The 24,396-nt window shown below is 46.5% G+C and overlaps 2 protein-coding genes across 23 annotated transcripts in view; one reads left to right on the top strand and one right to left on the bottom strand.

Moving 5' to 3' along the window:
* The window catches only part of ST7L (suppression of tumorigenicity 7 like), a 152,969-nt gene that overhangs the window by 54,231 nt on the left and 74,342 nt on the right, over positions 1 to 24,396 (bottom strand). For 3 of the 22 annotated variants that reach the window (XR_004527796.2, XM_019919477.3, XM_019919480.3), the window contains one exon: positions 12,940 to 18,868. The exons of 12 other annotated variants lie outside the window; for them this stretch is intronic. Coding sequence is in view for 5 of the 10 variants with exons in the window: in XM_019919477.3 (XP_019775036.1) it covers positions 18,839 to 18,868 (30 nt within the window). In the remaining 5 variants the exon portion in view is untranslated. 7 more of the 22 variants (XR_012333792.1, XR_012333822.1, XR_012333828.1 and 4 more) reach the window with 6 other exon arrangements.
* On the top strand, positions 1,840 to 13,668 carry WNT2B (Wnt family member 2B). Its single transcript, XM_004322427.4, has 5 exons — positions 1,840 to 2,031; positions 7,943 to 8,163; positions 9,212 to 9,489; positions 10,191 to 10,455; positions 13,439 to 13,668. Exons 1-5 carry the CDS (start codon positions 1,844 to 1,846, stop codon positions 13,666 to 13,668), a joined length of 1,182 nt encoding a protein of 393 aa, XP_004322475.1. The 5' UTR covers positions 1,840 to 1,843.

The following is a 24,396-nucleotide window of genomic DNA, read 5'->3' as shown; positions in this document are numbered from 1 at the left end:
CTGGCACAGTCTGGAACATGGTAGGGAATAAATATTTGTTGAATGAATGAATTCACTTCGCCCCCTACTACAGAAAGTGAGATAAAGGGGTGAGAGATGTGGAGAGGGGATAAAGGTCTCTCTTAGCCCTTCTCCCTCATATCTGCCTCGGGGACGTCTGCGGCGAGCTGCGCCCTGTCGCTCACACTCCGGAGTCTCTAACAGAGACCCCCACCCCCAAGAACTGACAATGTCTGGGGTTGAAGGGGCTGGGCAGTTTCCGGGGCGTTGTTTACACCAGGGCTTTATAGTATAGATAAATCACGGGGAGAGGCACGAAAGACACCTGGGAATGAGAGGCTAGGCAAGAGAAACTGAGTCTGGAGAAGAGGTTGGGGCCGGACCCCAGCCGGACTCTGGAAGTTATAAGATGCAGGTTTTTTTAAAAAGAATTTTTAGGTCTCAGTAAGGGCCACCCTGCCTCCAGAAGCTCTACCTGCCGGCCTGGGAAGTGCGGACGGAAGAGGGGAATCAATTTCTACAGCCAGAACCTTCCCCTTCCCAATTTACCACGCCCCCAGGCGGTTGGGGCGCTGGCGGAGGGAGGGAAGGGAGCAGTGGGAAAGAGGAAGAGTGGAAAGGCGAAGGAGAGAAATGGCTCCGGGGCTTCCACTCTCTCAGCAGGACCCCCACCCTGGCCTCTGGTTCGGGAAAGCTGCCCAGCTGTTTCTGATTCTTTCGTACTCGCAGCCCCGCCCGAAGGGGTGGGGAACCGAAGCATCGGGAAAGCTGGGAGAGAGTAGGCTCTGCCGAGCCCGGGCGGCCAAGGGCGGGGAGTCCGCGTCGGGTCCTCAGGTGTGCCGCTCCGCTTTGGCCATCGATTCCCGGTCCACAGGCCGGAGGGAAGCGTCGGGTCCGGGCAAGCGGGCGAGAGCTTTGTCTATAAACATTGTGTGCGGGGGCCTGGGGGTGGGGGCGTGGGAATACGGTGGGCAGCGGGTCGGAGGAACCAGGGGCAGCGAGCCGTAGATGAGAGAAGCCCCTACCTTAAGTCTGCTACCCGTGGCGCCCCCCGTTAGCGTTGTAAAGGGAGTTAAGATTCTCCCGCCAACTCCCCGTGGCAGAAATTCTACCCATTTCACAGAAGCGCAAGAACGGAGAACCCGAAGAAATGACTGAGTCCTCTGTGGCTCACTTCAGTGTCACTGTAGGTTAGATGACAGGGGAAAGTGTCTGCAGCCCCCCTCACTCGGCCCTCCAGGCCATCACCCACGGAGGCTGGGGTTGCCAAATGAAGGGCGCTAGGACCCGGTGGCGCGGCGTGGGCAGGGGCTGGGCGCTCCGGGCGCCGAAGGACGCCGCTGCGCCCCGTCGCGTCCCGCCCGAGCAGGTGGGGGCGCGGCGCAGTGCTAGGGGCGCCGAGGGGCGGAGGCGGCCGCCACACCTAGGGCGCTGCGGAGCGCCCCGGGGTGGCGCGGGCGGAGCCGTCCTGAGGGCCGCACGTGTCCCCGGCCTCGGCCCCGCCCCGCGCCGTCCAATGAGAGCCCGCGGCCGAAGGAGCTGTCGGCACACTCTGTCCGCAGCCCCACTCCGCGCCGCCGACCCCGTGACACCGCATCTCAGCCCAGGCAGCGTGCCCCAGATCCCGAGCTCGGCGCGGCGTCGTAGGCTTCCGGACACCTCTCCCTGCGCCCCTCTCCGGGACCTGGCGCCCCGACTTCTGGACTTTAGGTGCCCTTAGGTCCCCAGCCGCCGGCGAGACTTATGGCCCCCCAGGGGGGTGAAGTGGGAGCAGCCTGACTACCCTCAGCCGGTGCCCCGTCCACGCCCCTCCGGGCCGCGTGGCGGGAGTCTTCGGGGAGCTATGCTGAGGCCGGGTGGTGCGGAGGAAGCCGCGCAGCTCCCCTTTCGGCGCGTCCGCGCCCCTGTCTCCGAGCCCGCGCCTAGACCCACGAGCCCCGACGGCTCTGGGGCTTCGGCCCGCCTAAGTCTTGCTTGCCTTCTGCTGCTGCTGCTGCTGCTGCTGCCGGCCCGCGTAGACACGTCCTGGTGGTAAGTGTGGCTCTCAGGGCTGGGAGGGTGAGGTGCTGGGTTAGAGAGGCCGGACGCGCCGAAAGGGAGTATACAGCTCCCAACACCCGCTGCTCAGGAGACCAGGTTGTCGCTTTGACGGAGTCAGAGACGATCCGTGCAGGGCTGTCACTGAAGTCGCGGAGGGGCGCAGGGGGGCGGCGAGTGGATAAGGGGGCGCCGCTCCTTCCCCGTCTGGTGATGAGGGCGCTGGGTATTTGGAAAAAGAACTCCCGGTAATCGAGGCTTCCCAGACCCCCTGTATTTCAGCTCAATCCTCTTAGGGCAAAAGCTACCTTACGAGTTTCTCTCAGGATGGATTCAAGGAACCAGTCGCCCATCTGGGCCGCGGTGGCCGTCCAAGAGGGCCTCCTGATCCCCTAAGGTTGGCCCCCCCACACGGGGGAGGTGGAGAAAGGGGCAGATGGCAAGGGCGGACGAGCCTCTCGCTAGTCTACCCTCACCCCATAACGCAGTAAGGCTTTGGTGAGGCAGGAGCACCCAGCGCAAGGTTTAGAAATGGAATTGCGGCAAAAACTACCCCCATTAACTCCCACAACTAAAGCAAACAAAACACTTGGGTTTGCATACTTCAGACATTCAGTCTGTTTTGAGGATCTCACCTCGAACCTTGATATCACCCTCCCTTCTTCCTTCTCTTCCTTCCCCAGATGGTCCCATCTCCCATCTTTCCCCTCCAAGAACTAGCGGCTTCTAGAGTCTCAAAGCATTAAGAGATGCTCTCCTCAGATTTCCTGCAGGCCTTAAGAGTCCGGACACTTCACAAGACGGCAGATGAGGCAAAAGGAATTAAAAATCCACTGGATATCTATTCTTTTCGGATCCCCTTCCCCACGAAAGCTCTGGATGGCACTCATCGTTTTCTCCCAGAAGAAAGAGCTGCTCTCTCTCCTCCCCCACCTTCTGGGGGCTGAGCAGGGGGAGAGTGGGACTGAGAAATGACTCAGTCCTCTTGTCTTTCCTCTTCACCCCCCAATTAAACTGGCCGCTTGGACTGGGCTATTGCCTCTCTCTACCCATGCAGTGCCCCCGTTCCTTTCCTTACTCTGCCCCTCCCCCCAATCCTCCCCTCCTCCACAAAGTGTGGTCTCTTTTCCCCTTGCACCCTGTGGCTTCTCTCCTCCGGATTTGGAATCTTGGCTGGAAGGGTGAGGGGTAGCTGGCTGAGGGGCCAGCGAGCTTGGGCTGCAGATTCCTATCATTTCAAGATGCAACTTTCTCCATCCCCATCACCCCCCACACACACACCCCCCGTTTTTCCTGTCTCAGGAAAATCTCTCCTTTGGATCTTTTTTATCTCTGCAGTGTTGGGGAAGGCAAGGAGGGGGGTTCTGGATGGGGGAGCAGGGAGGCCCATATCTTACATCTGGCTTGAAACATTCCTTTAGAAAGGGAAAAGGAAGAAGGGGACGAGGAGAAAAGCCTTTCAAACTTCAGAGTGAGATTAAAGCCACCCTTTACCTTCATGGTCTCAGTCTGGCTGGGGACTTGTGTCTTCAGAGGCCCTGTAGAGGAAGGATGAAGTGACCACTGTGCATCTTTATCCATTCCAGATGACAATTTGCTTTTAGGGACTCTTGGTTGCTTCTTACCAATTTGGAAGGCAGTCTTGGTCCACATGGTGTTTAGGTGAGGAAGTGTCATTCTGGTAATTTCAGCATGCTGGTAGTGGTTCCTAAAAACCCAATTGGGGTTCTTCCTAGTCCGCATTTTGTCCCCTTGGCTGCTCCTTCTCCCTTTTCCTTTCTCCCTCTACTACTCTCCCCCATGTGGTTCATATTAAAGATTTTGGAAAAACTCCTGGGTGGAAGAGCTAGCTAGGGAGGGAGGCGGGCGGGTGATACAGAATTCAGCAGTCCCTGTGAAATGGAGGAAGGCAGCAACAGGGCCAGGATGGGCAGTGAGTGCACCGGTCATTTCAGTCTCTTTGCCTCACAGGGGTCACAGCTGCAGGCCCCAGATGCCTGCCTCAGTGGTCAGTCACTTCTGGGATAAAGTAGAAAGCTGCTTTCCAAAAGCAGGTCAGGCCCCAAGGTGATTATCTCTCTTTCTCTTAGGAAAAAACCCCAGCAAGATTGATATTCTGTACAACCGCCTGAAGAGATGCCTGTTGACTCTGTGTGTCCATGTTCCACTCAGGAGCAGAATGTCATCACTATCACCAGCTAATAGTCTGATCTTCCTCACAGCCCTTCCCCTTACTCTCCAACCACTCCCTTCCTCTCCCGACCTTTAACTGAAGGAGGAAACGGGTGGTCTCTTCTTAATCTATGAAAAAGAGAACAAGAAATAGGGGTCTCCTGGCATGTGCCTTCCTGTACTATTTTGTATTCTGCAGGGGCTGGGATGTAGGGAATCACAAGAGCAGGACTGTGTTCAGGACTGTGGATTTACAGGAGGAACAAAGTGATATCATGACATTAACATTATTGGGTTTTTTTTGTTTTGGGGCCATGCCAGGGGCTTGTGGGATCTTAGTTCCCAGACCTGGAGCGACCTGGACCGCCGGGGGAATTCCCCGACATTAACATTATTGTTATCAACCACAGCTGCCATTTAATGAGCCCTTCCTACGCTCCAGACACTATGGCTAAGCACCTATAAGCATCATCTTTTACAATCCCCAAAATAATCCAGTGAGGCAGATAATATTATTATCCCCATTTCACACATGAAGAAAGTGAAGGATAGGAGGGGCATAGTATGAAATTCAAGTTCACACCAATTTTGGAGCCAGATTGGTCTACTCCTGGTTAATAAGCATTGTGTGCCTCTCTTAGGCTTGGAATTGAAAATGAGCTTGGACTTTGGAGTCAGATGTCCTTGGTTCACCCCAGTTCTCCTCTGACTAGCCCTGATGGACAGAGCTGGGTATTGTTAGTCTTTGTGACCCCAGTTTCTTCACCTGTAAAATGGAAATCTCTCTCTCTCTCTCATAGGATTTTTGTGAAGAAAAATGTTTTGTGAACTGTAAAGTATCATATAAATGATATTGTATTAAGATATTTAGGGAGAATAATTGTTTTATCCTTGTGTTCAAAGCCCTATATGGGCTGAGCTAAACCATGTACATGCACTAAAGACTGTAAAAGAAAGGGGGTAAATAAAAAAGAGGACTCATTAAAAAGACACAAACCTAAAACATCTGCAATGTCAACAAGGAATAAAGCTATAGTTGAAATGAAGCCTATGGCTAGCTAGGAGGAGAGGGGAGTTGGGGATAAATCAGAGCGGTCAGGTTTTGTTTTTTTCACCAAATAGTTATTAAGTACCTGCTTTGTGCCAGACATTGTTCTAGGTACTGGGGATACTGAAGTGAACAAAACAGACAAAACTCCCTGCGTTCATAGAGCAGCATGTCCTAATCACCTGAGGAGGTGGGTAAAATGCCAGTTCAGTAGGGCTGGAATGGGGCCTGAGGCTCTGCATTTCTAACAGATTCCCAGGAGATGCTGATACTGCTGTTCTGGGGACCACACTCTGAGTAGCAAGGAGCTAGAACAGGGCATGAGTCACTTTGTCAAAGGAAGGGGTATGAATTGGTCAAAAGCAGGTAAAGAGAGCATTCTCGAGCAGGAAGCTGGGAAGGAAGTAAAAACTTCTGGAAGGGAAACAGAGCTACAGAGTCAGGGGCATCTCACCCTTCTACCAGCCCATCAGCTGGGAGATGCCTTAAATATCTTTGTGCCCCTAACAGATGAGCTCAGTGCTTGGCACATGGTAGGCATTTTGTAGGCACGCGCTGAATTGAGAGGGGGATGACCTGGGCCTCAGGCTGCCTTGCTGGAGGCCCCCACACTGACTGCAAGGTGCTGACCACTGGTCAGGAGGCAAGTGCCCTGCTCTGCAGAATCTTGAAGCAGCTACTTAGTGGGATAAGGGTGGTAGTAAAGAAAATTATCTTCCTGTCTTACTGAACAGATGTTCCCACGCTCAGTGAGGATGTAACAGGAAGGACCGATGTGGGCTGCAGCAGAATGGAGCTAAGTCAGACCACAGGAAGGACTTTTTACCAGGGTTTGCCATGCCCCATTCCACACTGTCTCATGAGGGCTGGATTACTGGTCTCCCATTCCCATCCAACCCCTGTCTTCCCAAGCCCCAGTAAAAAACAAAAAACAACAAACACCCATTGCCTAGAGCAGTACTCGGGGGTGAACTGAGGAAGCAGAATGGTGGTGAGACAGGGACAGGCTCCAACTCCAACGGTCTTGATTCTCCAAACAAAGCACCGCAGCAGTGGGTGTAACTCCCGGCTGTGCGTCAGGCAGCCCTTTCCGGCCTGGCCCAGCCCAGGGTGTTTATTTTGTTTGTTCCTGGAAGCTGTTGCCCTGATGGACAGTGCTGGGGATGCTGATTCCGTGGGATTTGTTAGTGGTGGACCAGCCCTCTCACCCCTCCCTGGGACAGATGGGCCCCATCAGCCCTGCTGAATTCCAGAAGAGGCAAACATCAGCCCTCCTTGTGTTTGAGTTGGTATCACCAGTGGTGATCCAGTCTGTGGGTGAGGGCTGCGTTTACAAATGCAGGGGGCCGGGTGGGGGGGGAGTGTTGCAGAGAACATAAAGCCCAGGGCAGTCCAGCTTTTCCCTTCTCCCCACTGGCTGCCCTCCCTTCTCCTCACCCACTTCTAGGCCCATTTTGGGGCCCTTCCCAAACCACAGGCTCATTCACAGCCCAAATCAAATCTTTTCTGTCTGTAGCAGCAACTGCCCTCCATGGTCCCCATCTGTTCAGAAAAGGGGCGAGAAAGCGTCCCTTTGATGTGTTAGGACAGGAGAATAGAGAATTCACAGCAAATCAAGGCATGTATGTGCTGGGTGCTGGAGAGATGGAAAGGGAGTGAGAAGTGGGTGTATGGGTCAGATCTCATTTGGTGGCCTTGTGGGGAAAAAAGGTGATGATGAACTCCTGTCCTCTCTCTGAAATGTTCTTCCTGAGGCGTGTGGTGGAGTCCAGGGCTAAAAAGTGTTTGAATGAAGAAAAACTACTTCCTTGAGAAAATTGAGGATGACTCTAGCAACTCACCTATCTTTTATTAGCTCACCCAATTGATCTTCCTATAATTGTTCACATTGGGCAGATTGGGGACTGGAATATGGGGAGTGTCACCCTGTTGCTTAATCTTGGTCTTTGGTTTCCCACTGCAAACAGCCCTCTGCCCATGTAGATTCATCCAGGACATTATGCCCTTTAAGTTGGGAAGGATAATTTTGAAAGACTCATTAGTTAAGAAAGGTCATGGGACCTTGAAACAAAGGGTGTGGGGAGGAGAGTTGGGGTGGGGGGTCTTCCTCCCCAGACCTCGGGATTGGGAATGAGGACTCTTAGCTACACGGGTCTGACTAGAGCTATAAACGTCACTCAAAATTGCCCACTATATCTCTTCCCACTGACTCCTCCCTGTCTCCATCCTTCTCCCATACCATGTCTTTATGGACCAGCCACGCAGGACGTGCCTCTGACATGGGGTATAACAGTGTTGTCTCAGACTCTAGTTTTATTAAGTTTATTTTTCCACGAGGCTCTTAATGTTTATTAAATAAACAGGCAATGGGGTTTGTGTGACATGCCCACAGCTTCTGTGTATGTGACACATGCCTAGCCTGTGTTCTGAGAGTGTGTGTCATTTTGGTCTTTGGCTGGGGAACTGGTAATGGTGAGAGACCACTCAATTACTTTCTCTGCAACTGTTTAATTATTTCTCCAGAGCTTGTGAGGATCGGTTCTCCCCATTGGCCTTGGGGAATATCGGCCTTGGTTGGAGGAAGGGGAAGGAACCTCTGAAGGTTTGAATGCCAAACCTTTCCTCCCCTTCTCCTAATGCAGAATAAAGCCAGGATGCTCTGACAGGGCCATCTCCACCTTGCAGGTACATCGGGGCGCTGGGGGCCCGAGTGATCTGTGACAATATCCCTGGTCTGGTGAGCCGGCAGCGGCAGCTGTGCCAGCGTTACCCAGACATCATGCGCTCGGTGGGCGAGGGTGCCCGAGAATGGATCCGAGAGTGTCAGCACCAGTTCCGCCACCATCGCTGGAACTGCACCACCCTGGACCGGGACCACACTGTCTTTGGCCGTGTCATGCTCAGAAGTAGGGGCCTCTTCCACCCTGCCCCAGCTCCTTCTCTTTCTATGCTTGGGTGGTGAGTGGGTAGTATAGGCATGAGCCCCTCTCTCCTCTCCTGCACACTACTTCATAATCAGAGTAAGAATTGTGGGCAGAGCCCAGGATACAGTTGGAAACAGACCCTCAGTACCTTACATATGTAGGCAGTGACCCCTTTAAATCCCAGTGTTCTGGGATGATGGGTCAAAGGAACAGCATTCCCTGGTGCCTCCATCCTTCTTCCTCCCTTTTCCTTCCCCTCCCCAACCCCCAGCCTGCGGATATCCATGCACTGTAAGGCTGAGGACTGGAAATGGCTGCTCTGTTCTTACCAACACCATCACTACCCTCACCCCACCACTCCCAACACTATAATAATTGGAGCAAGGAATAAACAGAAAGGTGATATGTAAATATTTGGAGAGTCAGCGGCTTGGACCTGGCTCAGCAAAAGAGCTAAGCAGAGCTAAACAGTAAACTAGCAGAAAGGGAATGAGATGAGAATGTGGAGGTGTCAGAGGGACAAGAGTGATGATGCTTCATCAATCCCCAAGAGCAGGGAAGGAAGAAAGCAGGCTGGGGAAAGTAGCATATCTCTTCAAATAGGATGACCCCTGGGCTGGGGTCTCCATTGTAGGGGAACTGTCCAGCAGAGTGGGCCTGAAAAGGCCTGGAATGTGGACTAAGGCTGGCTTTGCTAAGCTGGGGTTGGCACTCAGTGGGAGGGAATGATTCACTGTGAAACTTTTCAATGGATGGACCCAGGGAGTTTGGAAGGAAACAGGAGTACAGGTCAGCCCAAGAGGTCAGACATACAAAGAAGTGGATAGAGAGTTGTGAGGGCTGAGGGGAAGAGGTCAGATTCACTGGGGAATGCTCTTGGAAGGGAAGGGTACCTTGAATAAAGGAGGTACAGGGGTTGCCCTGGGAAAGAAAAGGAGAAGAGGTTTCAGAGTTGAAGGTTGTGTGGGCTAAAGAAGGGGACAGACAAGGGCCTCTTTCCTGAAACACACTTCTACCTTTCTCTCTCTAGGTAGCCGGGAGGCAGCATTTGTATATGCCATCTCATCAGCAGGGGTGGTCCATGCTATCACTCGTGCCTGTAGCCAGGGTGAACTGAGTGTGTGCAGCTGTGACCCCTACACCCGTGGCCGACATCATGACCAACGTGGGGACTTTGACTGGGGTGGCTGCAGTGACAACATCCACTATGGTGTTCGTTTTGCCAAAGCCTTCGTGGATGCCAAGGAGAAGAGGCTTAAGGATGCACGGGCTCTCATGAACTTACATAACAATCGCTGTGGTCGCACGGTCAGTACTCATGTCTGTGCATGTACATTCATATTGGCTGGGAGTGGCCAGTATGTATGATCATGGAGTAAATGTGAAGGTGGAAGCACTGAAGGCTTCTGGATTACTTCCAAAAGCCCCAACCCCTGGAACAGGAGCAGTAAGTGCAAGGGACCTGAGGAATGCCTAGGTTCAACCTGGAGCATAAAGAGTCTTCACATAGGTGGAAATTAGGGAAAGGTGGAGAAAAGAAGGGAAATAACTTTTTAAGAAAAAAAGAATCACCTCCTAAAGTCCGAGGAGGATAAAAGCTTGTTCTAGTCAGTGCACTGGTCTTTGAGCACTTCCTATGCTGGCCTAGTACTGTGCTGGAAAATGACATGCAACAAAAGCAGAAGGCATGGTACCTTGAACTCTAAAACACATGAAAAGTAGAGGCTGTGCCATAATTATGAACAGAATCCTGGGGCTTTAAAGTTCAAATGGGCTATCATGAAAAGGAAAGCACTGTTGGTCTAGGAAGGTTTCCTGGAAAAAGAGGTTCTTCAATTTGATCGGGAAGAATGGGTGGAATCTGACTGGGGAGAGGACAACTGATGGCTCCACTAGCCAACCAGGGCCAGGACCAGCAGACCTCAGGGCACTCATGCTTTTAGTCCTAGGGATGACCATAAAGTACCCTGACTGGCTGCCTTTCCCTTACCTGCCTCCCCACCTCCCAGGCTGTGCGGCGGTTTCTGAAGCTGGAGTGTAAGTGCCATGGCGTGAGTGGCTCCTGTACCCTGCGCACCTGCTGGCGTGCACTCTCAGACTTCCGCCGCACAGGTGATTACCTGCGGCGGCGCTATGATGGGGCTGTGCAGGTAACGGCCACCCAGGATGGCGCAAACTTCACAGCAGCCCGCCAAGGCTATCGCCGTGCTACCCGGACTGACCTTGTCTACTTTGACAACTCTCCAGACTACTGCGTCTTGGACAAGGCTGCAGGTGAGTAAGGGAAGTAGGTAGAAACATGGAGCCCTGATTTTTAGTGCAGGCACCTCTAGTTAATCACGGTCTCAGGAGTTAGGGAAGGAGGTTGGAGGAGCCAGTCAGACGTGAAAACCTTGTAATAAGATTGTTGATTTATGCCTCAGTCTGCCAGGCCCAAAGCTGCCTAGAGAGGAGAAGACACTGAGCTCCTTGAGGCCTGAGGTCATCTATCACTCCTTTATATTCCCAGCATCTGGGATATAGTAGGTACTACTAAGTGAATGTTTAAGTCAATCACCCATTTCAGTACCAAACAATGTATGGGCTATACAGAAGCATAAGATACAGACTAAGTTTTGGCTCTTTACAATCTAGCTAAAGAAATGAGATATAACAGGTAGACAAATGCAACTGCAAAAGAGAGAAATTAAGAAAAGTTTACTTGAAAATGTGGAATTTAAGCTGTTTCTTAAAGTGTGGGGATTATCTGGATAGCTAGAGAGAAGAACAGGTGGATATTCTCTACACGTGAGTAGAGTGGTAGGTGGGAAAGCACATGATCTGTTCTGGGAACAGAGAGCAGATTAATCTGAGTGAAGGTTTTGGGTAAGGAAGATTAAAGACAGAAAGGTAGTAGGAAATACACCATGAATGACCTTGAAAGGGCTTATCCAGTGTGCTGCCACTGAAAATTCTAAAATGGAGTTGAGGAAGCAAGGAGAGAGGAGATCCCTACCAAAGGCTAACCATCAGCAGAAAGCAGCAAATCATTCTTGAATCTGTCCCATGTATTTGCGGTGGAATTCTTGGGAATGCTGGAAGGTGATGTGGTGTTCCCCTAAAAGAGTGGAAGCTAACCATCTTGGCTCATATTTCAGGTTCAGACAGGTTAAACTAGGAACAACCTGCTATGCAACAGAACTGTTCTTCCCCTGGTTATTGTTATGGGCTCCCAGACTCTTCTCTGTAGTCTCAGCAGTCAGGACCTCGGTAAGGGGAAGCCAAAACCCTTAGCTGTCTTCCATACTATTTGTTTTCACCTATCAGTGTCATTCCTGGAGAAGCAATTAGCTTGGAGCAAAACTGGGCACAGAAACAGGGTGGGGCTCTACCCAAGACACAGAGAAAGTAGTTTGTGTACTTTGAAGGGTGCTAGGAGAAAAAATGTTAAGAAAGCACTTCTGATTCTCCTGGTGATTTCCTGCCACTAAGTTTGTTTTCTTCCCATGTGGTATAATTCAGAGGGCTACTCTCTAAATGCCTAGAAATAATTCCACAACATCCAGGGTGTAAGCCTATGCTGTCATCCTAAAATGCACCTTTGGGGAAGGATCTTTGGAGTTAGGAGGGAGGATGAGTCATATGTGTGTTGGTTGTTCTCAGAGGCATAACACAGGTCTCATAAAACCCACAGTGGAGCCTGGAATTCAAAGGGTACAAGTCATCCCACAAGGGAGTATGGAGCCAGGAATTCCCTCCAAAGCAGTACTGTCCCATTGAACTTTCTGTGATGATAGAAATGTTCTACATCTGTGCTCTCCAATACAGTAGCCACTTAGTTACATGTGATTATTCAGCACTTGAAATATAGCTAGTGTGACTGAGGAGCTAAGTATTAAAATTTATTTAATTTTCATTAACTTAATCTAAATGACCATATTTGGCTAGTGGCTACTACATTGGATTGCTTGGCTCCAGAGCGTAGAAGAGGCTTCTGGTGCACAAGAGAATGACATTAAGACCTAGCCCTTGAAATCAGGCGGATAACATATATAGTAGACCTAGTCAGCCTATACTCTAGAGCAGTGGTCTCTTAACATTTTGGCTTGTGTACTCCTATCATTAAAAAAAAAATCTGAACATGTGCCTCCAATATATGTATATTTACTTATGAATTATATCTATGTTTCATTGTACTAAAATGTACATTATAAAACATACATACAAAGTAGATATTTTAAATTGATGAGCCCAAAAACAAATATAGAAGTACTAGCATTTTCTCTCCATATTCAGTGGAATGTGGAGACTACTGCTATAGAAATCAGTTAATTTATTCATACCCTTCTTGAACCCCCAGGCTAGTTATGTTCCCATCTCTGGGAAAGAGGTGAAGTAGATATTCTCTAGGATCCATCCCATCTAAAATTCTATGATTTTGTGATCTGTTGGCAGCATCTCTTTTGCAAAAATCAGTCAGGTTGTGAGGTGGTGAGCATTCTCTGTGCAGGGGGAATAACACAATCCCTACCCTTCAAGGGTTCCTACCATAAGGGGTAAGGCAAGGGATATTCTTTAGGCATTCCTTAGGGAGAAGCCTCCTGCCAGTAATGCTTATCAGTTCACCCCCTCAGTTGATCAGAGATTATAGATATAACTATCTACTGAGTTAGGTGCTATTATAAGAAAACTAAAGCCCAGAGAGATCAACTAACTTGCTAGATCACACAACTAAGAAGTGCAGATTTAGGTTTTAATCCTAGACAATTTGACATGAGGCACATGCATTAAATTTTTAATGGCCATGCTATACCACTTTCTTGTATAGTACAACTTAATGAAATATAAACTAAGGACCGAAATATTAACAAATGGTAACTGGATCAGAGTTGTAACAAGGCTTCTTAGAAAAGGTAAATTATAGGCTAAGTTTTTTATTTTAACTTTTTATTATAGAAAATTTCAAACATAAAGTAGAGAACCTTCACCCAGCTTTAACAATTATGACATTTTAAGGCTAAGTTTTGAAGGGGATATGGAGATGTGTATTGGCAGGGAGGGCATTGCAGGAAAAGTCAATGGTCTTTGGGGAGCCTTGATAGTGGGAAGAAACAAGCCTGGTACAGAGGGCAGTAAGAAGATGATCATTTTGGCTAGTGGGTGTATTTTCAGGAAAAGGGATTCTTTATGGTTTCCTCACGAGGATGTGGGTAAGGGAACCCAGAGTGGCTGAAGTAAGAGGTAACTTGGTTCTCACTCTCTCTCTTCCCCAACCCAGGTTCCCTAGGCACCGCAGGCCGAGTCTGTAGCAAGACATCTAAAGGGACAGACGGTTGTGAAATCATGTGCTGCGGTCGAGGGTATGACACAACTCGAGTTACCCGTGTCACCCAGTGTGAGTGCAAATTCCACTGGTGCTGTGCTGTGCGGTGCAAGGAGTGCAGAAACACTGTGGATGTCCATACTTGCAAGGCCCCCAAGAAGGCAGAGTGGCTGGATCAGACCTGAACATATAAATACCTCACTCATCCCTCCACTTCAAACCTCCTGACTCAAAAGCACAAGACCTTTGCATGCACACCTTCCTCCATCCTCAACTCTGGGCTGCTACAGCTTCTATTTAAGGACTTGTAAAGTACTCCAGAGGGACTCTGGTGTCCTAGCTGGTTCCTTAGCCCTGGGAAGGAGTTGACAGGGGATGTAAAAACTGAGCGGCTCCCTGACTCCCCACTCTGGAGGTTAGAAGGCAGAGTGGAAGAGGTAGGAGTCTTCAGAGCGATATGAGTTGCACTAAAGCACATGGTCAAGGTTCATTTTTCCTTTCCCTTGCATTGGCTTCCTGACACATCTTGTGTGTGCAAGAGAAAGGATACCTGGAGAGAACTTTTTTCTCCTACCTGGCTGAGGGTAGATGGGACAGAGATGAAACCACGTATCTCTTCCCTGGGTCAGTGTGAGCTAACTGCCTGGTACCCCAAAAGAAACTCATAGGCTGAAACATTCTTCCATTATCAAGAGCCTGGGATTGCTAGATAAGAGTTAGCCATAGCGGACAAGTTCCATTCTCATGCTATTATGTTTATAAACTGCTGTGTTTTGTAGGAGAAAAGAATTATATAACTATACAAACATACATTCTCTTCTAATCTCTCCTTTTCAACCTGTATCAGCCAGCACTGCCTCTTTTGCTCACTTGCTGACTGTACAAACTGAGTGGCATGCAGTGTCATGCCATGCCTAACAGATAATTAGAATACCGTAGAACACTCCTAAGAAAGAGTAATTTAGTAGGTCTGCCTAGGCCTTGGGATTTTTACTTTTTTAAACTTTCCACACATCATTCTGGTGGGCAGCCAGGCTTGGGAAACACCAAGTAAAAGATATGTGACTCACCGAGCATGGGAGAGGGTAATAAGCCTGATCTCAAAGGCCCACATGAGGCATTAGTGTATACTAGGCAGGTAGAGATCTCTGGCTTTGGCAATTTTTAGGAGAGGATCCTAGCCTTTAAAGCTGGGAGCAGGAACCAGTGGTTACAGAAGGAAGGCGAGCTGGGTCTTGGGGCCAAGGTGGTAAACAGCTTAGAAAACAACCTTTCCTCATTTATTCAACAAATCTTTATTTAGTGACTCTCCAAGTCCTGGTGATTATTATCCTTCAATCCACATTTGGCTTAAATTGGGGAGTTCCTTCTGTGCTACTACCCACTGCCTAACTAAGCTTGTAGTGGTAGAGTCTCCAGAGATAGCAGGCTTAGTAAGCTAAAGGGCAGGACACAGAGTCCCCAAAATCATGATCTCCTATTTTTATATGACTTGGACAGTGGTTATCTCTTGCCTGTTGATATTTTAAAGGAGAAGAGTGGTATAGAAATTTGCAGTTATGACAGACCTGGGTTGAAATCTCAGCTGTGCCAGTTCCTGTTTTTGATATTTTGAGAAAGATACCCAAATTCTCTGAGCCTCTATCTTCTCACCTCTAAAATGAGCATACAAACTTATATCAGATATTGAGTTTTAATTACGCCTCAAACTCCAACCAATAGACCCTCTTACCAAAGCCTGTAACTGGTCTAGCCCATCCTGACTTCTCACAGAATCTTCAGTTCAGGACTATAAGGTATTGACAGCAGGCTGTATATTAAGGAGCCTACCCAAGGAGTTCTGAATATAGGCCACTTTCCTTTCCCCGAGTTCCTCTCCAGCACCCCTTGGGGTCCTCACATGTTTGTGGAGCAGCTTTACTCCGCACAGGCAGCAAGAGGATGGGGGTGCTATAGCTCTGGGCCGTGGGGGCAGATTTATTTGGATGATAGGACTAATATTTGTGTAACCTGCTGAGACCTATGTGGGAGAGTTTAGGGTGGTTTTTCTTTTGGTGAGGGGGTTTGCTCCAGTTTCACATCCATTAACACAAAACATGAACTAGTCAGGGCCCTTGTGGTCTGCGGTGAGGGGATTCCTGTGGAGAAATAGGACTGAGTGAGTCAGGCCAGGGGAATGTCTTCCTTGCAGAGTGGAGTCAACTGGATAACTGATGAGCCAATGGTGGGATTAGGGAGGGGGGAAATGGGAGGGGAAAAGAAGAGTTTCTGACATCTTGAGCTAGGATTAAGAGGAGGAAAGCTCTAAGGTAGTGGAAGGGTAAGGGGCTCACAGTCAGTCTGAACTCAAGAATAGAGTTGAATGAATTACAAAAGGATGCTGTCTTGTATCCTGGGCCACTGGGAAGAGCTCTCAGGTCCCAGTTAGCTTCAGCTCTTACAAGGTTATCCAGGTTACCACATAAATGATAGCCTAGGCCTTCCATGGGAAATCAACCTGAGCTAAATCTACCTGTGTTCTATTATCTTATTCTTTCTTGGTTCTTACCCTGTGGAAGGAATCGGGCCTCTTCTGGCATCTCATACTGCTCTGTGCTTTTCCCTGGGCTCCAAGTTCTAGTTCATAAAGACCAAGTTTTGCAATTTCCTATAAATGGTTAAGAGAACAGCAAGCTGTCCAGAGAGTGAGAGGTCTGAAAAGTGAGGTGGATAGTGAGAGAAAAGAGGTCCATGTAAGCCCCATTACAGAGGCTATGTGGCTCCCAAAAAGAATAATGGCCAAGCAATTAATTTTTCCTCTTATTCCTTAGCTTGCCTCTGCATTCCGACTGGCTTTACACAACTGGCATCCATTCTGCACTATACAAACAGAAACTAATTTATCTGGAACAAGCAGCAAAATGAGAACTTTATTTGGTGCAGTCAGGACCCCATTTAGTTCTGCTGCTACTCACTCACTGCCTCTAGTCTTCCCCTTGCACATCTTTCCTCTGTTCAATAGAAGCCTGTCCCTCAGATCAGCAGTCTCTTAGCCTGCCACCTCTGTTTCACTCCTTCCTGTTGGTCTTCATTTCTTTTAGCTTTTAATATTTATGTATAATGCATTGCAGAAAATGCTGTTTGGATACAAATTAAGTTAAAAGACATTATCCTTTAAGGATCTTAGAATCTTTTAGAGAGGGCACAAGACTTAAATACCTCAGCTGCACAGCCTATAGCCAATTCCTCTTATGTAAAAGTAAGAATGCCAGCCTTAACATAGTCCTGCAGATAAAAGCCAACTTGTATTATTGCTGGCCTTGAATAATAGCATGAATCCATACTCTTCCTTAGAGTGATACTAGAAAAATGAAATCAGGGACTTCAGATTATTTAAAAGAATCAAACATTGCCTGGCCCTGAGGGTCTGTCTGCAAAGTCTTGTAGGTCTGACTCCTTGACCACTCACTGCCTCAGTCTTCTTCCTCCCTGTTACAGAGAGTAATTTCTTCCCTTTCTCTCACCTCCCTTAGCAAGCACACCAACCACTAAGTCCTTCGCCAAATTCTCAGACCCACTCAGGACCTTGATTTCTCCATGGCTTAATATAAGAAAGATAACAAGGATTTTTTCCCCTCAGCCTTTCTGAGGTTTTATTTAAATGCCCTCAGTGGTCACAGGGCAGAAACCCAAGGGAGGAAGGCAGGGAGAGTATGTTTCTCATCCCTGGGAGGCCTAGATGCAGCCTGCAGCCAAATTACAGCACCAGAGAACAATGTAATGCATTCCTGGGCAGGTCGGTGGGACCCTGGGCGCCTGGGCCTTGTGGAGAGAGGTGCCAGACACAGAGCTCTCCGTAAGCAATCCTGCAGAGCCGCCCCCTGGTTCAGAAATGAAATACGGGAGAGCTTCACATTATGCAGAGACCTGTAGCTCACACCTGGTTATTGATGGCCTTGGTGGAGGCCTCTGCCCCCACCCTCCACTTGGGAACTGCCTGCTACTATGGGGGTTGGGCATCTTTGAAGCAATGTTGGAAAACAAGAAAGAGATGCTTCCTTTTCACTCTGCCCTTCCTATCAGCCTGTACATAACCATGAGGATATATATACACAAACATCTCAGGCTGCATATGGGTTCTAGTCATCCTCCTTCTCCCCAACAAAAAAAAGAAAAAAGCAACTAGATTTCAATCAAACACTTCGAAACTCATACCAGTAACAGGGGTTCAGCTATAACCAAGGAATATTATAAAATTATCAACATGCAAGCAGCTGTTGGTTTGGGGACTGGCACCCCTCTGGAAGGTGGCAGGAGAAGGATACAGAAAGGGCATGGAGAGAAGAGATCAAGAGTGGACAATTCCCACCCAGGCAGAGTGGCTGAGACTGTAGAACTTCTCATGGCTGGTTCACGCTGGAAAGAGTGCAATTCGTGTCCTACATGCTATGAATGATAGGGCAGTCTCCTATGACTGCACGAGGTACGATTATCAGGCCTCCTGCTCATGACCTGTTGTTGTTTTTAACTCTTACTAGGTTAGAAAACAGGATAGCTTTAGGTTGCAGAGATGATCTCCACAAGAGAAAGGCACTAGAGGGGAGCAAGCAGTGGCTTTACTAGGGTAAATATGTCACAGTTGCTGCACTAGACTGAGCTTTCCCAGAAGCTGGTGATTGGCAGGTTTCAAGTAACGGCCAGTGAGGTGTCAGTAATATACCTGTCCCTGACCCCAAAGGTCAAAGTGATAAAAGAGAGGGTATAGGTACGTTTTTCCACTTCCCATTTATGGCTTAAATGATCTCTGAGCATCTCTGTGGTCCTTCCTCATTTACTTAAGATGTTTTAGTCATCCTGGATTTGAGAAAGCAAGGTAAGCATTCTCCCTTTTGTCCCCTAACTCTGAACTGTTCTGGCTTAAAATTTGCCTTTGCTCACTTCCATTCTGCCTACGAGTCTATGGATAGAGCAGCTGGGCATGGGAGTTCTCTCTCTTTGGCCAAAAGAAGCCAAAATTGGATGACTACTTAACACCATCAACCCCAGTAAGCAGACTTGACCAAACAGAAGAGCTAAGCTGAGTGAATTAAAAAGATAGTTTAATCCACAGCTGTTCTATTTGACAACTTTCAAGGTGGGGCTTCCCCAAGAATAACTGTGATATTTATAAAAAGGTTTTTCATGTATAAACACTTTAGCTTATATGTAATTGTCTCACCAACCCTGTGATAGGAATTACGCTCATTGTACAGGTGTCGTTCAGAGAGGCTCTGTGATTTGTCCAAAGTCCTGTGGATACTGAGTGGCTCAGCCAGAACTCAAACCAAGGGCTTCTGACTTCAAATCCTGTGTGTTCTCCTCAAAGACTGAGGGTGCCTAGGGCTGCAGGCACAAGAATCCCAGCACCTTTAGGACAGAAATTGATACAAAATATCCTAGGAGAGTATACATGAGCAGAATTTACAAAAGGAACAGCTTAGGCCTTCCTTAACCTCATCGATGAACCCCCTTTTTGCCATTTCTGCCACTAATACCACCACCACCAAATGATCACTATACTACATTTAGTGGTCCATGTTTAATCAGCTCTGGTTCCTAATTCTTTCTATTCCTTTTTTCTTTTTCAGATTAACAGTTAAATTTTTGTTTTAGTTTTATCTAGTCCTTTTAAAGGGATGCTAAATGTGTAGACAGAGCAGAAGTAGTCATGAGAAGCCATGAGAGGAAGTTATTAAAGCTTTGGGCTTTTAAAGTATGTATTAGAATTTCCTTTGAGAGTTCAATCTTTTTAAAAATGCTCTCAACTCCTGGTCTAGGAAAGTAAGAACAGGGAATGAGAGTGCTTAAAAAAAAACTGTCCTATCCCAGGCCAGATGCCTACTCACAGCCCAGTAAAAGTCCTGGGACCTCTAGCCAAGACAAGCTATTTATCTACACCAAAGCAAGGAGTATCTACCCTGCAGAGAAACCCGTGCAAGATGAGGCAGACAGCAGATTTTCACTTGATCAAAAACTTTTGCTGCTCTCAACCCCTCCTCCTACCCTCATTCAAAATCTGGACTTCTGTTTAGGTCTGAGACAGTGAGACAAAGCAGCTCCAAGAGATGATGTGTGTAAGGGGAACCCTTCCCTGTTCAACCCTGGAATGCATTCCGTTAGAGACAGCATAAGCCCTCACATATCCTACCTATCCCACTCCTGAACCCCAACTGTGAAGGCAGAAAGGAAAACTGCAGGAACACCATGTTCATCAATCATAGATCTGGGATGCTACAGCTCCCTGACCTGGGCCCCCACTTGAGCTAGGGGAAGAACACCTCATGAAAACAGTCTACCTATAGTTAGGATTTCTCCCAGAGCAAACCTTACTTTTTGGTCCATCGATCTTGGCTCTCACTGTTCTCCTTGCTTCCCACCCCCACTGCCTCCGCATGTGGGCTCAGAAGTCATCATCTAAAGAATTCCACTGCTCACCTCCTGCATAGCAGCACAGCCCCATGAGGCCGCACACCAGATGGAGGGGATAAAAGTACGAGGTCATGGCTTCTAGCAAGAGGCTTTTTCTTAAACTAACCCTGACTCCTGGAAAAGAGGCAGAGCAGGAGAGTGTCGAGTGAGCTGCTGACGACAGCAGCTTCAGAGGTCTTGTATAAAAAGCTAACTGAGCTTTCAGTGGAAATTTCTCTACTCCTGGTCTCATGTCTACTTCTTGAAGGTGTCTGAACAGAATGCAGAGACTGTCAAACCAAAGGGTTAAATCCTGCCCAATTGTAGGGACCTATTCAGCAGGCTGCCATACACATGCTAAGGTGGAGGCCAAACCCTGAACACATACCCCGTTTCTCCAGGAATGTAACTATGAATAAAGGGAAAGGGTATGGAAGGTGGACTAGAACTCAGGGGAAATTCAAAAGGTTGTCAGTAGGCCTTCAAAATGTTTGTGTATAATACACAGACGGGGATGCAGAAGGATCATCATTCCTAGAACTGTTATGTTTGCTGGGTGACAATGTACAGAAGCAATAATTACAAAGAGACATAACAGTTTAACACTGAGAAACAGAAGTCTCAGAATAAAGGAATCAGGTGAATGAGATTAATCAGGCTTTCTATAGGAGGTGGCTTTTGAGCTGGATTTTTAAAATATAAGGAATGTCCTGGTTGAGAGAAGAGAGAGGAAGGCATTCTAAATAGAAGGAACTGGTTTATGCTGAAACTTAGAAGCAAGAATGTGAAAGCAATATATAAGGAATTTCAAGCAAGTACATATTATATACACTGGAGAATACAGAGAAATTAGAATGCTGAGATCAGGGCTTAAATAATGTGAGGTGACTGCATGTGCCCAGACTGTCAAATGGCTCAGAGTCCCCTATAGAGCCACACAGCATCTTGATCTATGTCAGTAAACACCAGGGCACCTATGGGAAAACACAAGGATGAGTCCATTTGTTACAGATACTGGGACTAGAAGACAGCTACACTGTAAAACCCACAAAATGCTAAGTATCATTAATCACAGTTCCCTATCATTTGAGATTCTGGGGTAAATAAGAGATATCAAATATCCTATCCAGAACTGTGATGCATTAATGTAGGTTTACGGGCCTAGAACCTGACACAAATCAAGCCAAACTCTTAAGAAATTAGAATGTAAAAAAGGAATTCTTTAAAATAGAAAATACATGTTTCTTTCCCTGACTCTCAAACTTAAAACTTGACTGGTCCCCTATATCCCGTTTGGCATACTGGACTTTTGAGGCTAGCACATTCACCATAGCTTCGGCCATACTGAATAGGAAGAGAGCTATGAAAGAGCTTTAGGGACTGCAAAATCAGTTTACTAATAAGTGAGAGGATAGTTCTGGGGTACTACAGGGTGCTAGAGCAACAGCCAAAGACAAGATACAAATTCCGATTTCATAAACTTCGAATTAGGTCTCTGGCTTCTTGCACTTGTTGGAGGTAAAAACAGAGCTATTTATCGGGCTTCTGCCAAGTTTCCTAACTGAACTCTCCTAACCTCTGATGACAAAAACTGCAAGGGCAACCCTGTTCTTCCACAGCATTTGCCTGGTGCCACTTTCAAAAACAGAATATTGAAATGTATGTGTGTGTGTGTATATATACATATATGCATTTATACATATATATGTATATATATAAATTATATTTATGAACATTGAATAAGCCAAAAGGTGAGCAGTATCTTAAATTTTTGCTTTACTTAACTGGCACAATTTAGTTAGTGCTGGAAGGGAGGCAACCATTTAAGTGATAGCATTTGTTGGTATCATCTTGGTATTTTCCTCCTCCCCTAGGCAGTTTATAAAAGGTGATTTCTGAAACCCTTCACAATGGAAAAGCTCAAGGGTTTACATTCAACTGTGACACCACTATGAATTCATTAAGAAGCATGTTTCAGGTTGCACTATAATTTCCCTATGTAACATAAACCCATGGAATCTGACATAAGCTGATTGCTCATGCTGGTTATTTTATTTACATTTCTGAATGGAAGGGACCTCAATACTCATAAAATATCTTACTAACTTATTATTTTTCATCTGTTCTCCCAGAGCAGCTATTATAAAACAGGCATAGAGACATAAGTCTCAACTTGTATGACTGGTTAAGCAACCAGGGAAAAGTTACTGCTCCAAAGCAATTTTTTAGAAAATAATTCAATATGGAGCTTGAGACCAAATGAGATATCATTACTCTAAATGCCATGTGAAAGATAAAAGTTAAAAAAACAGTGTTCATTATCTTCGTTGAAGTCCTATGGGAGTAGGAGGTAGTTCACAGGAACTTAGGGGGTCTGGAGTTTACCTAAGTCTTTCTTTAGAGACCTAATGTTAGCAGACACAGCCTAGTATAAACGGGAACACAGGTGAATGGATGAGAGTGGGCTCCTCACAACCCAGAAATATGAATGCGCCTCCTCACCAGCATGCTACTAATCAGACTTCTGAAATGGAAGATACCATCATGCATCTAATTCATTATTTGGAGATGTATGTTTTGTTCATCTATCCAAAGAATAATAATTTCCACTTATTCCAGAAGATATAGCAAGCTCAGATAAATTGCTAAAGAAGTAACAATTACCAGTTAACTCCAGAGCCTGATCTGCGGTCTTCTGCCTGTAAGTCTGTGTTCAAATCATCCCACTTTCTTTCTTCTGCTGCCACACTGAGTTAAATCAGTATATTCTTCGACCCTCTAGCCTTGGGCCTACTCTTCTACTCAATATACTTTCATCATTTTACCATATCTAATGATTACATGCCTAACAGGATAAATTCCCCAAGGACAGGTTCTGTACCTATTTTTAAAAATATTTTAATATGTATTTCAAGGTCATATCCCCAATGATCCAGTCAGTACATATACTTGACTGAGCCCAATAAAGATAGGAAATCTTTTTCAGTTGTTTAGAGAGAAAATCTTGGCAGTTCCCCCTGTAAAAATGTAGAATTATCCAGGATTCAGAATTGATCAGCAAAATTCAGCTTAGAAGAGAGGGAAAAGGCAGCTTATTTTAGTACCTTAATCCAATATACTTTTATTATTTTCCTTAATTAACCTGATATATTTTCAGAATCAGTCACTGCAGGGTACAGCTTTGACATGAACAGTGGGCTCTGGGAAATTCTGAGTGGTTCTTTCCCTTTCTTTCTCACATGTCCACAGAGGTACATGAGCACCTAACTCTTTAGTACCTAACTCTTTAGTCCTAACTCTTTGCTGTCCCATTCTGCTTCTGACATCACACTTTCATTTTCTAAACCAGGATGGTCCTTAGCCCTTATTAATCTGTCATTATTAGGAATGAGAGGATATAAAAGACAAAGATAAAAATGAATGAGTATAGTAGGCTTTAGTCTTAGGGCAGCTACTATATGAATCTGAGGGGTGACACTTCTTATTTCAATCTTGAGTTGTGGAGCACTTCATTTTTTAATAAATTCTAAACTATTCAGATGAACATAATGAATACTGCTGTTTACAAAAACACGAACTTCATCACTTATGTGTAAAGATGAAAGTCTTTCATGTCTGATATCTGAAAAAGAATAAAATAAAGAGACCTCCTTCTATTTCCTCTTGTTTGACTGAAAGGAAAAAGCCTCTATCAGTCTAGATTGACTTTTTTGGGTCACTAAATCTTATGTGAGGCATGTGAAAATAACTCATCAGTCACTTCTAGTCAAATGAATAAATCTCCAAGGATGAACTAATCTACTGTTATGGCAGTAGCCTCTGTCTTACACTAATACATGTCTTGCCTACCTTAAACCCCTTACCACTAGACTATGAGTTATTTGTGAACAGGGATTGCATTTTATATTTCATAAAGGTGCCCAATAAATATCTGCTCCTTGAATGAATGAATGATGAACAAATTCATTACTAGTAACATCTGAATATAATGAATTCAAACACCAAAAACTTACAGTATTTTACAGGATAATCATTACCATACTATAGCATGTTAAAGAATATTAGTTAACATATTTTTAAATGCTGAGGCTCTTTAAAAACTAAACTTTGAAAACAAATTAAGATAAGCCCTACTGGAGTCTTTTCATTCAATAAGCCAGTACTGAAACAAGAATCTTTTCAGGGTATCCAGGATTCTGAACTGCATGTTCTAGTGCAGGTTTTTGGTTTTGGATTTTTTTAGAGTCAGTATTATAAGAGCTAAATTACACCAAGAGCAAATTAATAAGAAAAGTCTACACAGCTAGGGCTTTGTTGAATAGAATCCCTGAGCTCCCAAGAAGGACTAAATCCCAAAGGGATCACAGTCAAGTAAATAAAAAATCCATCTAAATTTTATCAGAGGGCAGAGTTTCAACTTTGAATACCCCAGCAACCAAGGATGAATTATGTATAAGATTAGTAAAGTGCCTTCATCCACGCCCCAG

The sequence above is a fragment of the Tursiops truncatus genome, chromosome 1 (assembly GCF_011762595.2).
Source record: "Tursiops truncatus isolate mTurTru1 chromosome 1, mTurTru1.mat.Y, whole genome shotgun sequence".
Taxonomy (NCBI): Eukaryota; Metazoa; Chordata; class Mammalia; order Artiodactyla; family Delphinidae; genus Tursiops; species Tursiops truncatus.
The sequence above is the reverse complement of the archived record's forward strand: the minus strand, read 5'-3'. Positions and strand labels throughout refer to the sequence as shown.

Bases quoted from the DNA above. Each gene is read 5' to 3' on its own strand.
- WNT2B (XM_004322427.4), top strand. From the start codon at position 1,844: ATGCTGAGGCCGGGTGGTGCGGAGGAAGCCGCGCAGCTCCCCTTTCGG. The intron at 2,032-7,942 runs GTAAGTGTGGCT...TCCACCTTGCAG, and splicing joins CGCGTAGACACGTCCTGGTG to GTACATCGGGGCGCTGGGGG. The intron at 9,490-10,190 runs GTCAGTACTCAT...CCCACCTCCCAG, and splicing joins ACAATCGCTGTGGTCGCACG to GCTGTGCGGCGGTTTCTGAA.